This window comes from Convolutriloba macropyga, chromosome 3 (genome assembly GCF_964194025.1).
Source record: "Convolutriloba macropyga chromosome 3, txConMacr16.3, whole genome shotgun sequence".
Lineage (NCBI taxonomy): Eukaryota > Metazoa > Xenacoelomorpha > Acoela > Convolutidae > Convolutriloba > Convolutriloba macropyga.
This window is the reverse complement of record NC_134470.1, coordinates 15,508,647-15,526,327: the sequence shown is the minus strand read 5'-3', so window position 1 is coordinate 15,526,327 and position 17,681 is coordinate 15,508,647. Positions and strand designations below refer to the sequence as shown.

Sequence of the window (17,681 nt, the reverse complement as noted above, 5' to 3'; positions counted from 1 at the left end):
ATTCCAGCTAGACCTGTAAAAAGTTTTTAGCTCGCCACACTTAATAGGAAACTGGATTGCGTATTTATTATAAACATTGCACCAATCTCTAGACCAGCGCTGACTCCTCAACGTGGGCAGTGACGGCGGGCATTGCCGCAAGCGCATTGAGTTTGGTACACGATTGAACCTAGTTGAAAGATAAATCATTCAACTTTGAAAGTCAGATTGTTGATCCCTTCTGTTCTCTAATTTGTTTCTCAAATGTCTGTTTAATCAAATTTTCTTATCTCTTGTTCACACAACAAGCAACACAGCCAACCATTTGTTCGCCTCATTAATCTTTACCTCTGATACGACGGTCAATAGACCTTGACAGACTCACAAAACCCAATCTGGGGTGTTTCATTATTCGCATCTGATTCGTTCAGTTGAAACTAAATTTTAAACACGTGTTTTAGTGTCATCACACCAGATAAATAGATCTGTATAAGTTATAATTTTGATTTGGGTCCAAGCATGAAGTTATTTTTCGCAGCGGCTCTTCTGGCTGTTATGATTTGTGGGAGCAACTGTATTAAAAAAGATAACTGCATTGCTGACATTAAAAACAAATCTTATACACAGCATTGTTCCTCTTGTGGGCCTCCAGATAATGGTGAGAGAATATATTGTTTACGCCCTTTTTTGTTTCCTCTTTGTGACCCTTTCTTTTGTTTTGTAAACATTTTGTTGCTGTGAACGACCTTTTGACCTTTCAATTACCCGGAGCAGTTCTAGATTACTTCAACAAAACACAATCAATCGGGTCTATCGATTATAGGTCCCCCCATAAATTATAGCCCCGGCCGCCATTATGGTATATTTGCGGTAATGGGGTAATCTCTACGTTATATGACCAGTAGGCGAGGGGGGGGGGCTGTAATGGGTATATTGGGATAATGGGAAAGGCCCCCAATACCTCGTGATTTAAACAAAGAAATCATAATTTCGTCTGATTTCATTACCGACACCTGTTTCTTTTTCAGCTTGAGGTATAGGTCACGTGAATTTGCTTGAAGTCACTGAGAACTTCTGCCGTTTATGGAGAACCGCTCAGCGTTTCGAGATGTTTCGAAGTGACTTCTGTAGAGTCACGTAAACTTGCTTAAAACACTCACGTGCACATTTTAAAATGCCGAAAGTTTGCAGTGCCAGAAGTCAAAATGCCAGAAGTCGCTACTTAGCCAGAAGTTGAATTCTGTTGACTTTCAACATTTTAAAACGTGCGCATTTCGTGTTTTAAGCATGGTTAAGTGACTCTGCAGAAGTCACTTCGAAACTCTGACGTAATATCTCGAACCGCTTCACGGTTCTCGATAAACGCCAGAAATCCTCAGTGACTTCAACTTGAGTCACTTAACCATTACTTAAAACACGCAACTTGAACGTCTTAAAATGACGAATGTCTGCAGTACCTGAAATTAAAATGCCAGAAGTTCCTGTATACTTAGCCAGAGGTTTGATTTCCATAAAATTTTGTCATTTTAAAACATTCACGTTTTGTGTTTTAAGCTAGGTTAACTCTGCTCAAAGTCACTTCGAAATTCTAACTGAAAATCCCGAACCCTTTCGCAGTTCTAGATAAACGCCAGAAGATCTCAATTACTTCAAGCAAAGTCACGTAACCTATACTTCTGGCTATGCATATAAGAACTTCTATCATCTTAACTCCTCGAATCGCAGAATTTTGGCATTCATTAATGCACAAGTGTGTTAGAATAATTCTTCTTATTCATTTAACTCTTCAAAGTGTTTAAACAATTCCAATTCACGCAATATAAGTGTTACAGCGGAACTGGATCATATGGAACAGGATCAATATTGGGATTTTCCCTGGAGATACACAACTACCAACCATAAAACGATCCATAATGAACCATAAAAGTCCAAAAAAATATTGTTTAACTGAACTCGCTTTGCTTTGTAACTTTCCAAAATCGCCCGTTCGCCGCAAGATTAAAAATTTTATACATAGCGTTTACGACTGCTCCGGTTTTTTTCCTGTTTATTTTCATTGGAGAACGATTGTTTTTCAGTCAAACTGAACTTGACCAAACTGACAGTGGGAAATGACAAGAACCAGGTGCACGATGGCAACATTGGTCAGGTGTGCATCAAAGGCACAGCTAAGTTCCCCATGGGCTTCATGAAAGCTACCGATACTTTGGATCTCAGATTGAGAGTCACTGCCACGCTATTGAAAACAATCAACATACAAATCCCTTGTGGAATTATCCACAATTATGCCGAGGCTAAGCTGTTCCCTGAAAGGTAACACCCCATATCTAGACTAAAACTAGGTTGTGTGGAATATTTGACCGATAGGACCGCCAAATTTCGTTTCGTCGTTGGTATAGCTGAAGCAGTTAATGCCACCGTGAATGGCTGTTAAGACTTTAAAGATTTTTTTCGAAAAAAATTGAACGTTACCCGCCTTTCAAATTAGTTTATGTAAATTTGTAGTTCGGTCCTACTAATGAGAGGTCCCATATGCTTAACATTGCATCAAAATTGGTCTGGTTAACGGTTTTGATCCTCTAACTATCGCTTTTATGACTTTGATGATACGAGTTTTCGAAAACTTTGTTGATTTTTGGATGTTTGTTTATATTTGTAATCCTTTTTTGAAGTTTGTCAGGTTTCAACAATACTGAAGGTCCATGTTGGAATTGAAAAGACTCCAAACTTAAAATAACGAAAATCATCAGTTAATAGTTTATTGTTTTAATTGCTTTGACAGTTTCTTCTTGCAATTTTCTACGGAATTTTTGGTTTTTGCCTGCATTTGTTGTCTTTTTGCAGTCGCAAGACTAATTCTGATTAATAAAAAGTTTTTATGGCTCGCAATTGACGTATAACGTGTTTAATACTTTCCGTTGAATGCTAAGGAAATCAATGGCTTTGATAGCACGGGTTGCCTTTAAAATTCAGTGATTTTCGTATATAACTTCATATATGTTGATCTTCTTGAAGTCTCGTTGTCATAACACTGCGAGACCTCATAGGTACCGACATCAAAAAAACCTTAACATATCCAAAATTTGTCACTGAATACTTTTTTAAATGACACATTTATCTCTCATCTTTCCTTTCTCCTCTATTTGTTGTTCTTTTTGTGATCGTAAGAATCAGACGGATTTGTGCGGGTCTCAATAACTGTCTATTGATAAGTTAATAATTTTGTTCAATGTAGTCGGTTGATGGCTAAAGGTTTCGATGTTTTTGATTTAATTGGTTCTCTAAATTTCCAAGAAGCTTTTTAGTTTTTGTTTTTTCAACGTGAAGATTTTTTAGCGATTTCAAAACCATCAATGAGATCTCCCATTCGCTTAAGAAGATTTAAGTTTCATTGTTTATATTTTTTAATGCTTAGTCAATATTTTACATCGTGTACACTATGCATTTTCTTAAAAACATTTTGAGTAATCATTTTTTGTGTTTCTTTTTGTTGTCCTTTAAAATATTTGCGTTAAAAAGGTCACTTTGACTTTTAAATGAAAATTAATTGAAAGTGTACTACTTATAATTTATAAAATAACTAGAAAACCATAAAGAGGAATTGAAATTTTTAATAAAAAATAACATTCAGATAATAGCTGATGAATTTAATAGCTTCAATATTTTGTTTCTTTGTATATTGGTTGTAAATTTATCTGTTTTTATGTTTCTATTATTATCTTGAGGTCCTGTCCCTGTCTCATAGTTTGGTGTCACCAAAAACAGGTCCCTTGGTAATCTATAAATTGTTCTATCTAGAAATTGAATTTAAACGCTAATGGTTTTTATGTCTTTTGTAATTACTTGGTTAACAAAATGTAAAAGGATATTTGAACTTGGCACATTTTTTTCCTATTTCATCGGTTGGTTATCTAATCGCATTCTAGATTGTTCCCACGTGCTTTTTTGTCAGGCAAATGTGGATTTGTGCAGTTTTAGTTTTATCTTATGGTATTTTGATTTTGCTACGATGTGCTTTTAAAAGTTAGATACCCAGTTTTTGCTGAAATTTCTATTTTGTTTTTTTTTTGCTTTTTAATCTTTCCAATGACAAGCTGGCAAGCATTATGAATTTCTTAGTGCTTCATGACATCACGTTTTTCATTTAGATTTTTACAATTTTGTTAATTTTTTTTTACTCAAACATCTGTTGGTTTATATTTCTTCTAATCAACTTTTTCATTAGATAATTAAGTCAAAAACATGGATGAACGGGTTCACAAAAAAAATTGCAGCCACACAGCCTAATTGTTGTAACAACATTATCAAATAGTCTCCATTTTTCAACCATTTAGCTGTATATTTTGTTTGAACTCCCGATTGTTGTTATTTACTGAGAGAATACAGGCTGGACGTTGTTTGGGTAGCAGATATTACTAGGTATATTAGATTCCGGCAAAAGTATTATAATCTCCGACATGTGTTTATTTGGTTCATTGCATTTATATTATTCGAATAATTTGTTTGTCTAAAACATTTCATTTAGCGTGAGATTTCTCTGCATCAGCTTGCAAGATCTTGCAACTCATATCTTGCAAAACTTTTTGCGAAAGTTTGTTGATTATAAATCACCTATATGTTGCGTGTCGAGGCACCAGGAGCGGTTTTCTATTAGCGGCGTCTTTTTTGGCTCTGCGCGAAATGTTCGCCAACTTTAGTGCAAAACTGCTGTCATTTAATAGAAATGAGCCAATTGAGCAGAACATGATATGCGTTGATTCTTTTATCCAATAGGTTATTTTTACTTTGAAAAATAGCTACAACAAAGAAACCTGAAATTTCATTTCTAACAGCACTTTTAGATATCAAAGGGCATCCCGTACCACAAAAAAGAAAAGGCGACCATTTGACTAAAGAGCCAACACAAAGAAGGCTTAGATATTTTGAGGAATTAAAAACTTGTACTGCTAAGATTCCACCATTAATATCGGGCGTAAAAACCTCCTTTGTGTGGTCATGTCTATGTGGGACAACATACCCTATATATCTTTGTCCCAGAAATAGGAAAATACTGTGAGATAAACAGCCTTGAAGATCAAAAAAATGAATCACATGAATTTTGGCCAGAAATTGCTATTGTATCAAGATTCTTCTTATCGGTGAGCAACTGGAGCCTTTGTAAACTCAAGCGACAAGTAATTTAACGAAACTGGAAGGTCTTCATGCCTGAACTGTACCCTAATTTGCTGTTAAATTGTTTCGGCGTGGAGCAAATATTGGACATTAATAAAACCTGGAATGGTTGTATGACTGCATAGGAACATATATTGAAAACTCATTTACTGCTCATAGTTAAAATCTTCGTTGATCACGATTGAATATTTTAAGAATAGGAATTATCAAGGAGAAAAAACGAAAAGCGAGCGATTAAACACAAATTCGGAACCGCTGAATTTAAACTGGATTTCGACCTGAATACCAATACTTATTTTGAAAAGTTTTTTGAGAAGAAACCGCTGTCTATCAGCAATATCTACTAAGCATTGTCAATAGTACCTCTATTTCACCCTCTTATTGTACATTTCCCAAATTAAGTTGTTTTAAAGAGGATTTGTTTCTTATAGGAGAATTCAAATGAAATTACTTTAAAATGAATTAACTTTTAATTCAAATTACTGTCAATTTTTTTATTATAATTAATACGTGAGTCCTCAAAGGTCAATTGTACATTAATTATTTTCCGCTTAACGTACCAGTCTCGGAGAAAAATTTCTAAATGAAACTGTTTCATGAACAAAAAGTTAAACAGAAATTGACTAACATAATATCAATTTTGCGCTGTATAGGATATATAAGTTTTTAAAGATCAATTAAAGATCGCAATAAAACCAATTTCTCTTCTGATTGATCCGAAAAAAATTCTACAGATAAAACAAAAACGAAATATCGTACAAGGTTTTTTTTGTGTTTATTAAATTGGTAATTGCAAAATGCTGCTTGATTTGAAAAACAGATTTGCGGAAACAGTACACATCGATCGGTTGTACACAATCAGTGAGTCGAATGGTTTTACATACATCAATTAGAGTAAGAGTTTTTTGAATACGAAAACCAGAAATTTGGAAAGCATTGTATTGAACAGGACCACCATCAATTGGACTTCTGTTTCAAGTTTAGTGTTATCAAGCCTTTTATTCCAAGACAACTTAACCGCTCAATGGATGTTTTCAGTAACACCGTTGTCAATAGGGGAACCTTTATTCGTCCTTATCCAACGCTCTCATTGACAGCGCTCCACATGCTGTATGCCCCATTGAAAAATTGACCTACCGAACGTAAAACTACACAACGATTCCCGAAGCCAGACACCTCATTTTGCACGCGAGCACCCCATTGTCCTCAGTTTGCAGCAAACAACTGTTTTTTTTTACTGGAAAGAACCAAATTGTTCCTTTTGTGTCACGCCCATATACATTGTAAGCAACTGCCAATTTTCCAGTGTGATTGTTGTGAAGAAAACAAAATTGCTCAACTCCGCCCATTGACATTTCAAATTTTTTGCGTAAACTACCTATTGTTCACACAAAATTCCCTGGTAGTAACTCTCCATTTCCGTCTCAAAGAAACCAGAAATAGGCTCCTCTATAATAATTGATTTTTTACTCTTGATATCGGTATCTATAATGTAATCTTTCTGTTCCATTGATACTTTTTTCTATGAGCTGTGACAATCCCTTTTAAACTAATGGCCTTCATCACTATTTTTGCCCTTCAAAGAGCAAGTGAACATAAACTATGGAACAACTAACCTTGACTGAGCGAATAATTCATGTAGTATAAGAGCAAATTGAAAACATTAATTGGAAAAGCCGACGCTCGTATGACAAGCTCTGATTAGTATTTGCGGCAAAATTAAAGCAGCAGTTTCAAAAAAAATTGTAAAGAAAATTCACCGAGAGAAATAGCTCGTCTTATGTGCTTCCCTGGTTTTCAATCTGATCTCAAAGATATGGGATACGATTTTTGAGAAAAAAATTGCAAAATTCAACATAATTTTACTCTTTTTCTACTTGCAGTTCTTTTTAATGTGAATTAGTTACACAAACCAAAACTCAAAAGGATTTTGCAGTAACTGTCAACAGCACCAGCTATGAGCCAGCCGAATTTTGGATAAAAAACAGAGTCCCTGCCCAATACGCAATTCACTTAGAAACTTAAAATTTTGGCATTGCAATTTCCGCATTTTTTTACTATCTTTCTTGCTATTCTAGTTTTGCAAATTTTATTTTAAATCTTAAACTAATAATGCTTGTCTCCTCATTTCTGCATTTCTTTTGACTATCTTTCTTGCAGAGTTCAGTTTTTAAAAGTTTAGTTTAAACCTACTGTCAAAATGCACCACAAAAATCTTCCTTGAGCTTATCAATCTGTCTCTCCAGGTGCATAAGTCCTCGCAGCATTCTTATTGTGACGCACTCCCCAATACTCACACACCCGGACAGTGGAGAGAAACAAATTTTTTTCAGGGCTGCCGCCTTGCATCAGAATAAACATTTTTCATTACCTCTCTCCTTTTTTCTTTCTTCATGTATTTGTTGCAATAACCTTACCATTACATAATAATTCATGGGCGAATAATGTCAAAAAATAAAAACGTAGTTAGCAATTTCAAAGCAAAAGCATTTTGAAACAAACAATGAGCAATTCGTTAGGAAATTATGTACTAATAAACTAACAAAATACTCAATTCTTGTAATTTTTTTTTCAAAGTGGTCTACAGTTTATGTAGACCTACATTCAACCCAAAGAGTATGAAAAAGCAGTTATTTAATTTTTTCTCAAAAGTTCCTGAAAATTTGATCAAAGTAATCAAATTTTTCACCCAAAGCACATGTTTCATAGGCACAATAAAATAAATAACTATGACTCCATTTTTTAATCCCTATACTTTATACACCTCTTCACTTCTATATACTGTTTTTTTTTACAGTGGTTGGGGCTAAGCCATCAAAAACATTGAAATTAGCAAAAACAAATCATTTCTAACAAAACTGACAAGATATTGATTTTCGCAAAACGAAACTTTTTTATCTTAAAATGCTTCTTCCAATAAAATAGCCTTTAGCGAAATTTTATAAATTTTCCTAATTAAGAGGATGAAGTGAACAAAGAAAATGTCACAAAAATATTTCTATCTTAAATAACAATTTTCTTGTTGTGTTTGCAATCAAAAAATGCCCTAATGTAGAAAACTTAAGACACAGGCTGATCGATGAAAATAGTTCCCTGCCTAACGAGCAAAAGCAGCAATATGAGCAACAAACACACCATCCAAAATGTTATCATCCCGAAATCTTTCACCTGCAACGAGTTCTAACAACCCACGCACCATGAACATGGCAGAATCAAAACTCAGCAGTATACCAAAAATTAAGTTCACGTCCACAAGACAGCCAAGAAAAATATTTCGTTCAAACAAAATTCTTCAGACCATTGCACACAGCAACGGAAGAACAACTAAAACTTACCAATCAATATGATTCGGTTGACTATTAGCACGCAAATAGAAACCGGCAAATCGGTAACCATTTCGCCCCCTATGGAATTACAATGATAAAAGTTCAATATATAGGTGATCTAATTCCCTATAGATAAAGTCAATACCAAATTAGTGTTCTAACTTCAAAAAAATCAGAGAGCAGAAATTGATTGAAGAGAACTCCTGATTCATAACAAGTTAATGTATATCCCAAAAACCCAATTCAATCAATTTGAGTTCCCAGAAATATTGCTCTTTTGCAATTCTTTAAACTGGCGTTACAATACTCCTACCAAGGTATAAACTGCTGGTTATGCTGACATTTTTCAAGCTTCCGACAACAATAGTTGGGGAATAGAGGACAAAGATGCTTCAAAAATTTATGTGGGGAGGAACCGCAATCTGGATGTCTTTTTCAGAGCACCATAAAACTCCCTGAAGGCATTCCCCTCAAAAGCAGGCTTTAATACAGCAAAAACTGAACAACAATTAATTGAATAAAATCTGAAATATCAGCAACAATCGTTGGTTGGGGAAACAGAGATGCAAGAATTACAACCAAAGTTTGAAGAATTGAAAATGTAAAAAATACGTACAAGCGAAAAGGTAAAAAATGCAACAGCGGGCAATCACTGGAGGCGACAGAACGTCTTATCAAATAGCTTGTACAAAGCAAGCGAAAAAAGCATTCAAGCCATATGCAAATCTTATTCAATCAAATACCTACAGCTTGAAATTTCTGTAAAAGAACTATCTTTAATTTGAAAAAGTATCTAAAGACAGAACGAAGCGCTGCATTCCAAAGTAAATAAGCTGAAAATAAAGGTACACAAAATAAGAAGAGTCTGAAGAGAACAAAAAACAGACATAAAGAACAACTTCAACCAAACAAGCTCAACCAAAACGCAACGACCGTGTGATTTTGACCGACAAGGATTCATACTCCTTTGAATTGGACAGAAGATCCTTGATGAATCCTTTATGATAATTACATGAACTGACGTTGTTGACAGACTCTCGGTCAATACTAATTTTTTTAAAATCCATTCAAGATCACCGGACGATTGGCAAATTCTTCTTCTTTTGAGACTGCCTTTATATGCTTGACTAGTTTGAGATCCATGATCTCATTTCCATGAGCTGCATCCACGTATCGCCATTTGCTGTTGCTTTTCTACACAATCAGCCTAATCGCCGTTTGCAGTCAATTTTCAAGCCAACCAAAATTTTTCTGCATATGCGATTTCTTTTGTATGATTTTATCAACCCAGCAGTAAGTATTCTCTTCTCATGACACTCATTACGATCAGCATCAACTAGTGACAATTCTTCATCAACTCTCCCACCCAAGCTGCAAAAATGTTTGGGCTTCACCCATTTCGATACAAAAACTACTATTAAGTTTGACTGAACTAGTTGCACTTAAACTGCTTAAAATGTTTTCCTGCTGATCCAAATTGTTTATGTTCAACTATATACATTTTTTTATTCTCAACTATAAACGATTTTTTTCAGTAGTATTAGAGCGGCTTGAAAGGAACGCATTAATAAACCAGATTACAGAGTGAACATTTAAATAAGTTAATTACCACTTCCATCAGTTCGAGCAAACCCAATTTTCGTGCACTGAGTCAAACAATGTTTTAGTATCAACACTTTGCGCTTCCAAATAACAAACTTGACCCACCTCAGGTCTGGATTACCTTAACTAGTATGAGGACGACAAGTACGAGTTTATTTCCGCTGGCGACCCAATATTAATCATTTTTTGATGTGCTTGGTGTTTGCAACTGACAGATGCAGTGGGGAAACTTTTCCCATGTACAATTTTGAAGAAACAGAATGCTTCAGGTAGAAGAACCAAAAAAACTATTAAAAAGACTAAAAGCCCACCAATTGCAGCGGCTTTTTAAGAGTCCAAAAACTGACTTTGGTTGCCTCTGAAATAACTAAAACACGCTGTTTTAAGATTTCTTTTTGAGTTTCAATAATTATTCCGTGAGATATAAAAAAAACGATATAAATCTCGCCTTCCTCGGCCAATAGGAAAATTAGGAATCACCCCAATATGAACGTCAACGTGTGATTCGTTACAAACTGAGGGCTCAAACTGATCTGGGTGTGTTTTGTAATTTCTCTCACCGGAGTGTTACGGGCTCAACTGATTTCTCCTGATTGCGGCTGCAAACAACAGCCCACTTTTTCTCATAAATTTATTAAGACAAACACTTCTATTTTAAACAAGAAAGTTTACTAGTCAGTACCTTAAACAATAAACTTAAAAATTTTTCTTGTAGTTTGAAAGAGAAGGCAATTACATACGCGCCAGATTTTCTCACAGATATACTATTTGTATTAAATAGCTCAGTCCTATCTATTGGTAATTAGGAAGCGTGTTTATTTATTCTTTGTATATTTGAATTGTTTTTTTTCAGCACCCACTGAAATTTAAATTGAGACTTATAGCACAAACAAGTCTTAGGCATATATCTCTGCCTTCGATTTGTTATATCTTTTGTCTTAGGCATATATCTCTGCCTTCGATTTGTTATATCCTTCGATTTGTTAGATCCCGAAGGGTGTGTTCTGCAGCAGCATAGTCTAAATCAATAGAATTTAATATAGATCTTCACCGGTCTGTTCAATTTTTCCCGTTTTTTTAGTATTATAAAACCCGAAAAATATCAACTAAAACCATCTTGCAAAAAATGCCGTCTAAATCTTCCCTCGTAGGGTCAGAACAAAAATGTATTTCAGCTTCTATTGTGATTTTAACCTCTAATTATCCCTGAAGCCAAAGAAACGGGGCTAAACGACAAGCTGCTATAGATTGTCCTTTGTTCTCTACGGTTGATACTCTCGACTGTAACCCAGTTTGTGGGGATCAAATTATTTAACTCTAAAAATGCAAAACTTAGCAACCATATATATTGAAAAAAGGCAGAGAGTATTTTAACAATGAATTGATTCAGCAAATCAAATTATAAATCAGGCAACGGACCGGAATATATTTCTAGATCTCATATTCAACCCCTCGCATCTACACCCCCATCCTTTCTACACCCCCATAGCATGTGCACCCCCATCTACACCCCCTCCCGCCTCTCCGCTCCCTCTCCCCTCAACCCTCCCTCTAAACCTTGCTCATGCCCTTCGAAACTTGCTTTAGTATTTTATGATAACTGGGCTACGAACTTCAGGGTGGCAGGACTACGGGGTATACAAAATAAGGAGCTAACAGCAGATATTTTTATGTTAGATTTGACGAAGAGGGGGAGAAGATAGTTGGACAAACGACAACTGCCCCGAATGGCGACAAAAAGTGGATGAGCGAGGCATTCAGTCACTTTGACTATAATACGTGGTACGTCCGCTGTCGCTATTTAGTAGTGTTTATTAGCTTTATAGTGGATTACAATTTTATAGTCAGCCAGCCATGGTGATCTCATTTTTTGCTCCCGGGTCGAGGGGTCAGCAGCTGTAAGTAGATACTTTTGTAAGAAATCCGCTGAATATGCTGAAATTATGTAGGATTTGTGCTGATTGCGCTGAAAATTGAAAACTAGGTGCTGAATCTGCGGAAAAAAAATATTTCAGCACATTTCAGCACATTTCAGCACATTTCTTACATAAAATCAGCATTTGATTCAGCACTTCTCTTACATATTTTCAGCACTAATGAAAATGTCAAATTCAGCGGACTCAGCGCCTTTCTTACATAATTTCAACGCATCACTCGCAAAACTTCAGCAGCTTCTCAGCATCTTTCTTACTTATTTATAGAATATTGAATTATTGTAAAACAATGAACAGCAGTAGGCTCAGTACAATTGCCAGTGAATTTCGAATTGCTTTTTCGATTTCAATTGAAACTTGAAAATGCTGTTCGGTTTTTGACTCTGTGCACCACCAGAACAATTACTCTCACTAATTGCGAAGACTTGGCAAATGATATCCATGTTCTTTGGGTGATCGGTCTATTGCTGGAATACAAAACCAAACTCATTGCGATAAAGGTTTCTCACATTCTGATGAAAATTCGAATAGTAGCCTCTCAAAAGGCAACTATTTTGGTTCCCAAAGTAATTGGACGACAATTCTCGAAGTAATTTTTTGCCCCTTTTATGTAGAGGAGGAGCAAATACAAATTTTCAATGAAAAACAAATTCAAGTGTAAGTAAAATTGAACAGATAATGATAAAGAAGAGGGAATCAAAATGACAGGACATTTGCTGAGCAGGTGTCCAGGTAAACGGTTTTGCAATTTTGACAATGTTTGGATATTTTTGCAGAACCATTTGTTGGCAGTTTTAGCGAAAAACTGTCATCCGTGCTTTCTTTTGAATTAAAAGTACTTTTGTTGATCTACTGTAAACTCACTCTTTTATTTGTTCCTAAAATGTTGTTCAATTGATTGAACAATGAAATTTCTCTTTTCTAAGCCTGATTAAGAAACGAGACCCTTACACGTTGTCAAAACTTTTACGAAGATATTTCTCAATTCTGAAGCAAATTTGTACAGAATTTTGCGCAAATTTGTACAGAATTTTGCGGTGAAATTCGTTGATTGCGATTAATTTATTTAAGTTCAATGCTAGAGTAAGCGGTGATCTTACTATAACAAAAATGACAAAAACAGCTCAAAATTGCATCCAGAAGTGCAACCTTTGCTTCCGGTGGTCAGAAATGCTTCCTAACGCACAATTACAGACTAATACAATTGAGAAAAACCACTTTGCTCGAAATTGAGTTGAAAATATTAAACTGCTCTTAAAAAGGTGTACATGCTCAAAAAATTCTGCTTGCTTAGACCAATCAATTTTCCGCCTAGGGTTGTCTCTGCCAAGAAAATTTTTAAAAAAATGAAAGAAGAAAACATAGCCGAAAGAATTGAGGAAACAACTCTAAGAGTCGTCTTCGTCCGAAAACCAAATTTTTAAAACAAACTATTATGTACTACCACTATTAGTAGAACAAAAAAATTAATTAAAAAAGGACAAAATAAAAATAACAAGTTGTTCCTTTTCCCATAGGATGCTATAAAACCAAACAATTGCCAGAAAAACAGCTAATTTAGCTATAATTTTCGCTAGATGACTGAAATAGCTCAACGTACCTTAAGAAGTAATTTTTAATAGATCATCTGAACAAGCTTAACTTTTATATTAAAACCAAAGTCAATAGAAGAATAACGTAATCGGAAAGTTCCGCAATCAAGGATTCGATAAGAAAATTTGTTTCAACCATCGTCCAAATATATGGAGAAAAACTCACTCTGATCAAGTTTTCCAGAAAATTGTTTACAGCTGTCGACTCTAAAGCCCTCGTTTCTAACCTACCTCTTGTATTGCAGATTCTGTTGTATTGCAGTTCAATAGTTGGCTTGACTCATAAACAACTAAATAAACTAAACACAAGTGAAACCAAGAAATGATGAATGCAAAAAATGTCCAAACAAATTTGAAATCTAATTTTTAAAAAATTAATAGCAAACATTAGTCCAAAATATGAGAATCCAAATTGTCATGAAACTGTGAAACAGCATATGTGAGTTATCAAAGAATACCAACTCAACCCACAAAAAAACCAAAGAACAAACCACCCAGAAAGGTCAACAGAGCTATATATATATATATATATAGTTCTTTAAAAATCAAAATTTATATTGCTTTAAAAATGTGCACATGATCAAGAGAAAATAGCTTAGACCAAAAATTTTTGAGCCTAGATTTGTCTATGCCAACAAAGGCGCCCTTCAAGTGGACCAGTGCCTACCTAGAACACACATAAAACAAAAACCTGTTAATCAAAAAAGCCTGTCTATTATGAACTTGAAAACGTTGATATGCTCACATAACATTAGCCAATTCACGATAAGTTTACAAATTTCTCTATTTTTGATAAAAAACTGAAAAAAATGCAAGAAATTAGTAGACAGTTATTACTGCATTTCTCGATTTTCTGTTTTCCTTCTCAGCAGGCGTACTATTTTATTCCAATGAAAAAGCAATCATTTGTTATTTTAGATTTGCATCGACTGACAGGCTAATCTTCATTTCCAGTTATTGGAATAAAACAGAGTATCCGCAAAAAAGCTGAAACAGCAAAAAACCTCCAAGCGACAGAGAACCATCCAAACTAGCATAAAACTAATATTAAAAAAACAGAAACCTCAAAGGAGCATACAACCAAGAGTAAAGTTTTTAGAACAGGCCAAAACAATTCTCCTAACTGAAAAAAGGAGTTAAAACAAAAAAAATCTTTTGAAAAAGCCGCACGTGAACAAAAAATTCAACTCGCTTGCAGAAAGTTTTTTCACAACTCGATTTCTCACTCTCTTGAAAACAGCTCTATGAACAAACAAGCACAATTTTTTGGCCCCACGTTCCAATTTTGATCAACAATTAAACTACTCATTTTTCACGTATTTCATTTCCTGCTCAAATTCGTGCCAGTAAATTTGATTTCAAAAAGACACATCTCCAAATCTCGTCTTCAAGTCTTAAATTGAACGAAGTAAACAATAAGAAAGCAACTAGCATCAGTTGAGTATCGAATCACTTCATCCTTAAACCTAGGATTATAATGTATGACAAAACCTTTTTATTTTTGCTTTCAATCATCATCAAAAAGTATTTGTGAACTTCTAGCATTTTTGGGATCTATTCTGTTTGCCCCCCCCCCCAGCTTAGTGGGCTTATATTTTTTACGTCCTCGGGCGCACGTGCTATTTTTTACATAGTAACGTGCTATATAATAACATATAAATTGTAGTGGGGGGCAAAGCACAATAGATCCCATTTTTGATTGCAAAAATGGATTGAATGCGCCTACTAATCCGAGTAAATTTTCTAGCCTCCGAAATGTGTCAAATCGACAATGTTAATGCCACGTTATGGATATTGTTTATGTTTTTGCTTGTAATTCACAGCATAGTGAGTGACCTTTGCGGACTTCTCAAACCAGGAGAAGGACTCCGCAGTAAGGTTGACGAGATGATGACCAACTCGACCGAGGAGGAACTGGGTGGTCTAGGGGAGGTATTTGCCAACTACAGCTCCAATGATCAAAAAAATGCATGTTCTGTCGACTTCTTCAATGCCCAGAGCAAAAGTCTGGACGACTGCTACCCCTTGCCAAACTTTGATCTCTCCGCCCTCAAGGATATCGTATGTACTAATTTGACTGCTACTCTGGGCAGCTTTTCGGATCTATCCTGCCCCCGTGTTTTTTAATTGCCAGCACAGTGTTTTTGTTCCCCCATTTAAAAATCATGTGCTGTCCCAAAGCGTGCTACTATGTAGACTATGTAGAAAAACAAAAAAGTTATCACGTTTGCTTGGGGGCGTAAAAGTTATATGCACACCAAGCTTTTATCTGAGAAAGATAAATTTACTCTTAGAAAAGGTTGAAAGTATAGTTTACGTGACTGTTATGAAATCACTAAGAAAATCCGGCATTAATCGAGAATCGGGAATCGGTTCGAGATGTAAGTCAGATCTTTGAAATGACATTAGCAAGTGTCACGTAACATTGCTTGAAACACAAAGTTTGAAATCTGGCACTCTATATAGCAAAATCTGGCATTTTAAAATCTGGCACCGCAAAGGTCTGGCCTTCTAAAATTTGCACGTTCGTGTTTCAAGATAAAGATAAAGAAAATTTATGTTAAATCATATAATGTCAAATTCGCTGTTAAATTTCTAGGATCCCCCCGTCTCCTGCCTTCGCCCTCCCTCCCCCTTCCTTCACAAACACTACCCCCTCACTCTCTCTGCTCGGTGTGATATACAGCATCGGTTAAATAATATCTGTCATATTATAGTAAATCAATGTGCTATTGCTTTACCATAACACGGAGTCAAACGTTATATGACTACTAAGAGAATAACTTAATTTTAGACAGGGGGGAAGAAGACCTTGGACGCTGAGCTGGTAATCGAGATGTGGAAGAGAGACACAGCTGCAAAAGACCAGCCCAAACAGAACCTTCTCTGCCTCTTCATGCCGTTGCACGTCGTTTTTAGCTGAGAGCAGAAGAAAAGAGAGTGTTCGCCATTTCAATTCAAACCGGACGAAAAAATAATCTGAAATCTATGACACAGTTTGAAAAGTGGATGTTAGTTAAAGTTGGTGGAGCTCTATTTGTGGTCAAGTAAACATTTTGTCACTTATAATCGTTGTAGATCTCAACATAAATGTTTCTTTAACTGTCATTTTTGTTCCTAGCAAAATCTTCATCACAGTCCTTTAAGAAAGAAAGAAAGAATTAATTTCCGGTGTTAAAAATAAACAAAACAATATATAAACATATTAATTTAAGAGACCCGGAGGGGATAGGCAACGGGACGAGCGGTGCGCAATTTCCTGCCCTTCAAATGAACCACTTATTATATCTAAATATCCAAAAATTTCAAAAAAATTTTTTTTTGGATAATGGGTTAAGTCTAGTTCTTCTGTTAAGTATGATGCCATAATATTTTATCATGCCAGAATCGCCAGTCAACAGTTTTCTTACACTACAGTGTACTAAATTTTCAAAAAAAAAATTTCTAAATTTTTTTTGCTATTTTGCACTCAAAATTTTTACAAAACGGCCATATATCGTGTTCTATTGATGCTACAGGGGTCATTGTTTTCCACAGAAAAACCATTCCTATCTGGGTGCTCTTTTAGCATGCAGGATAAAAGTAAGGAAATTTACCAGCTTAGAAGCTGAAAAAGTGATTCACTAACTCTTGATTATTGAGTAGATAGAAATCTTTTAATTTATGATAAAATAGGCTTATTTCATTTGTTGTATTTCCTGTTAAGCTCTCAAACAAGGTTTGCTTGGCAAGCACATTGCACAGCTTAGCAGTTCTAAATCTCACTGAGCACCATTCAAATTTACTTTTACAAAACGGTTCATTCAAAAGGCAGAAAGCATCACTTCTAGTTGTTTTGGGTTTTTCAAAGACAAAAATACGTCAATCAAAAACGTTTCAGAATGCAATTGGTTTAAAGACCTTAGACCAAATTTCAAAAACTCATAGACGTGCAGTTCATAGACCGTAAAAATTTTATTCGAAACAAAAATATCTTCGCTGTCATCCACACGCTTCCGAAAATAAATGAATTTTATTTTTTTTCTGAAGAAGATACATTTTTGATAGAGAAGAATATACATGCATAAACCAAAATA

The 17,681-nt window shown here is 35.1% G+C and overlaps 1 protein-coding gene across 1 annotated transcript; it reads left to right on the top strand.

The window, feature by feature from the left end:
• Nucleotides 1-325: 325 nt before the first annotated feature.
• LOC142336893 (uncharacterized) lies at nt 326-16,707 on the top strand. Its single transcript, XM_075385863.1, has 5 exons — nt 326-637; nt 2,058-2,292; nt 11,757-11,861; nt 15,429-15,666; nt 16,400-16,707. Exons 1-5 carry the CDS (start codon nt 499-501, stop codon nt 16,526-16,528), a joined length of 846 nt encoding a protein of 281 aa, XP_075241978.1. The 5' UTR covers nt 326-498; the 3' UTR covers nt 16,529-16,707.
• Nucleotides 16,708-17,681: the final 974 nt, after the last annotated feature.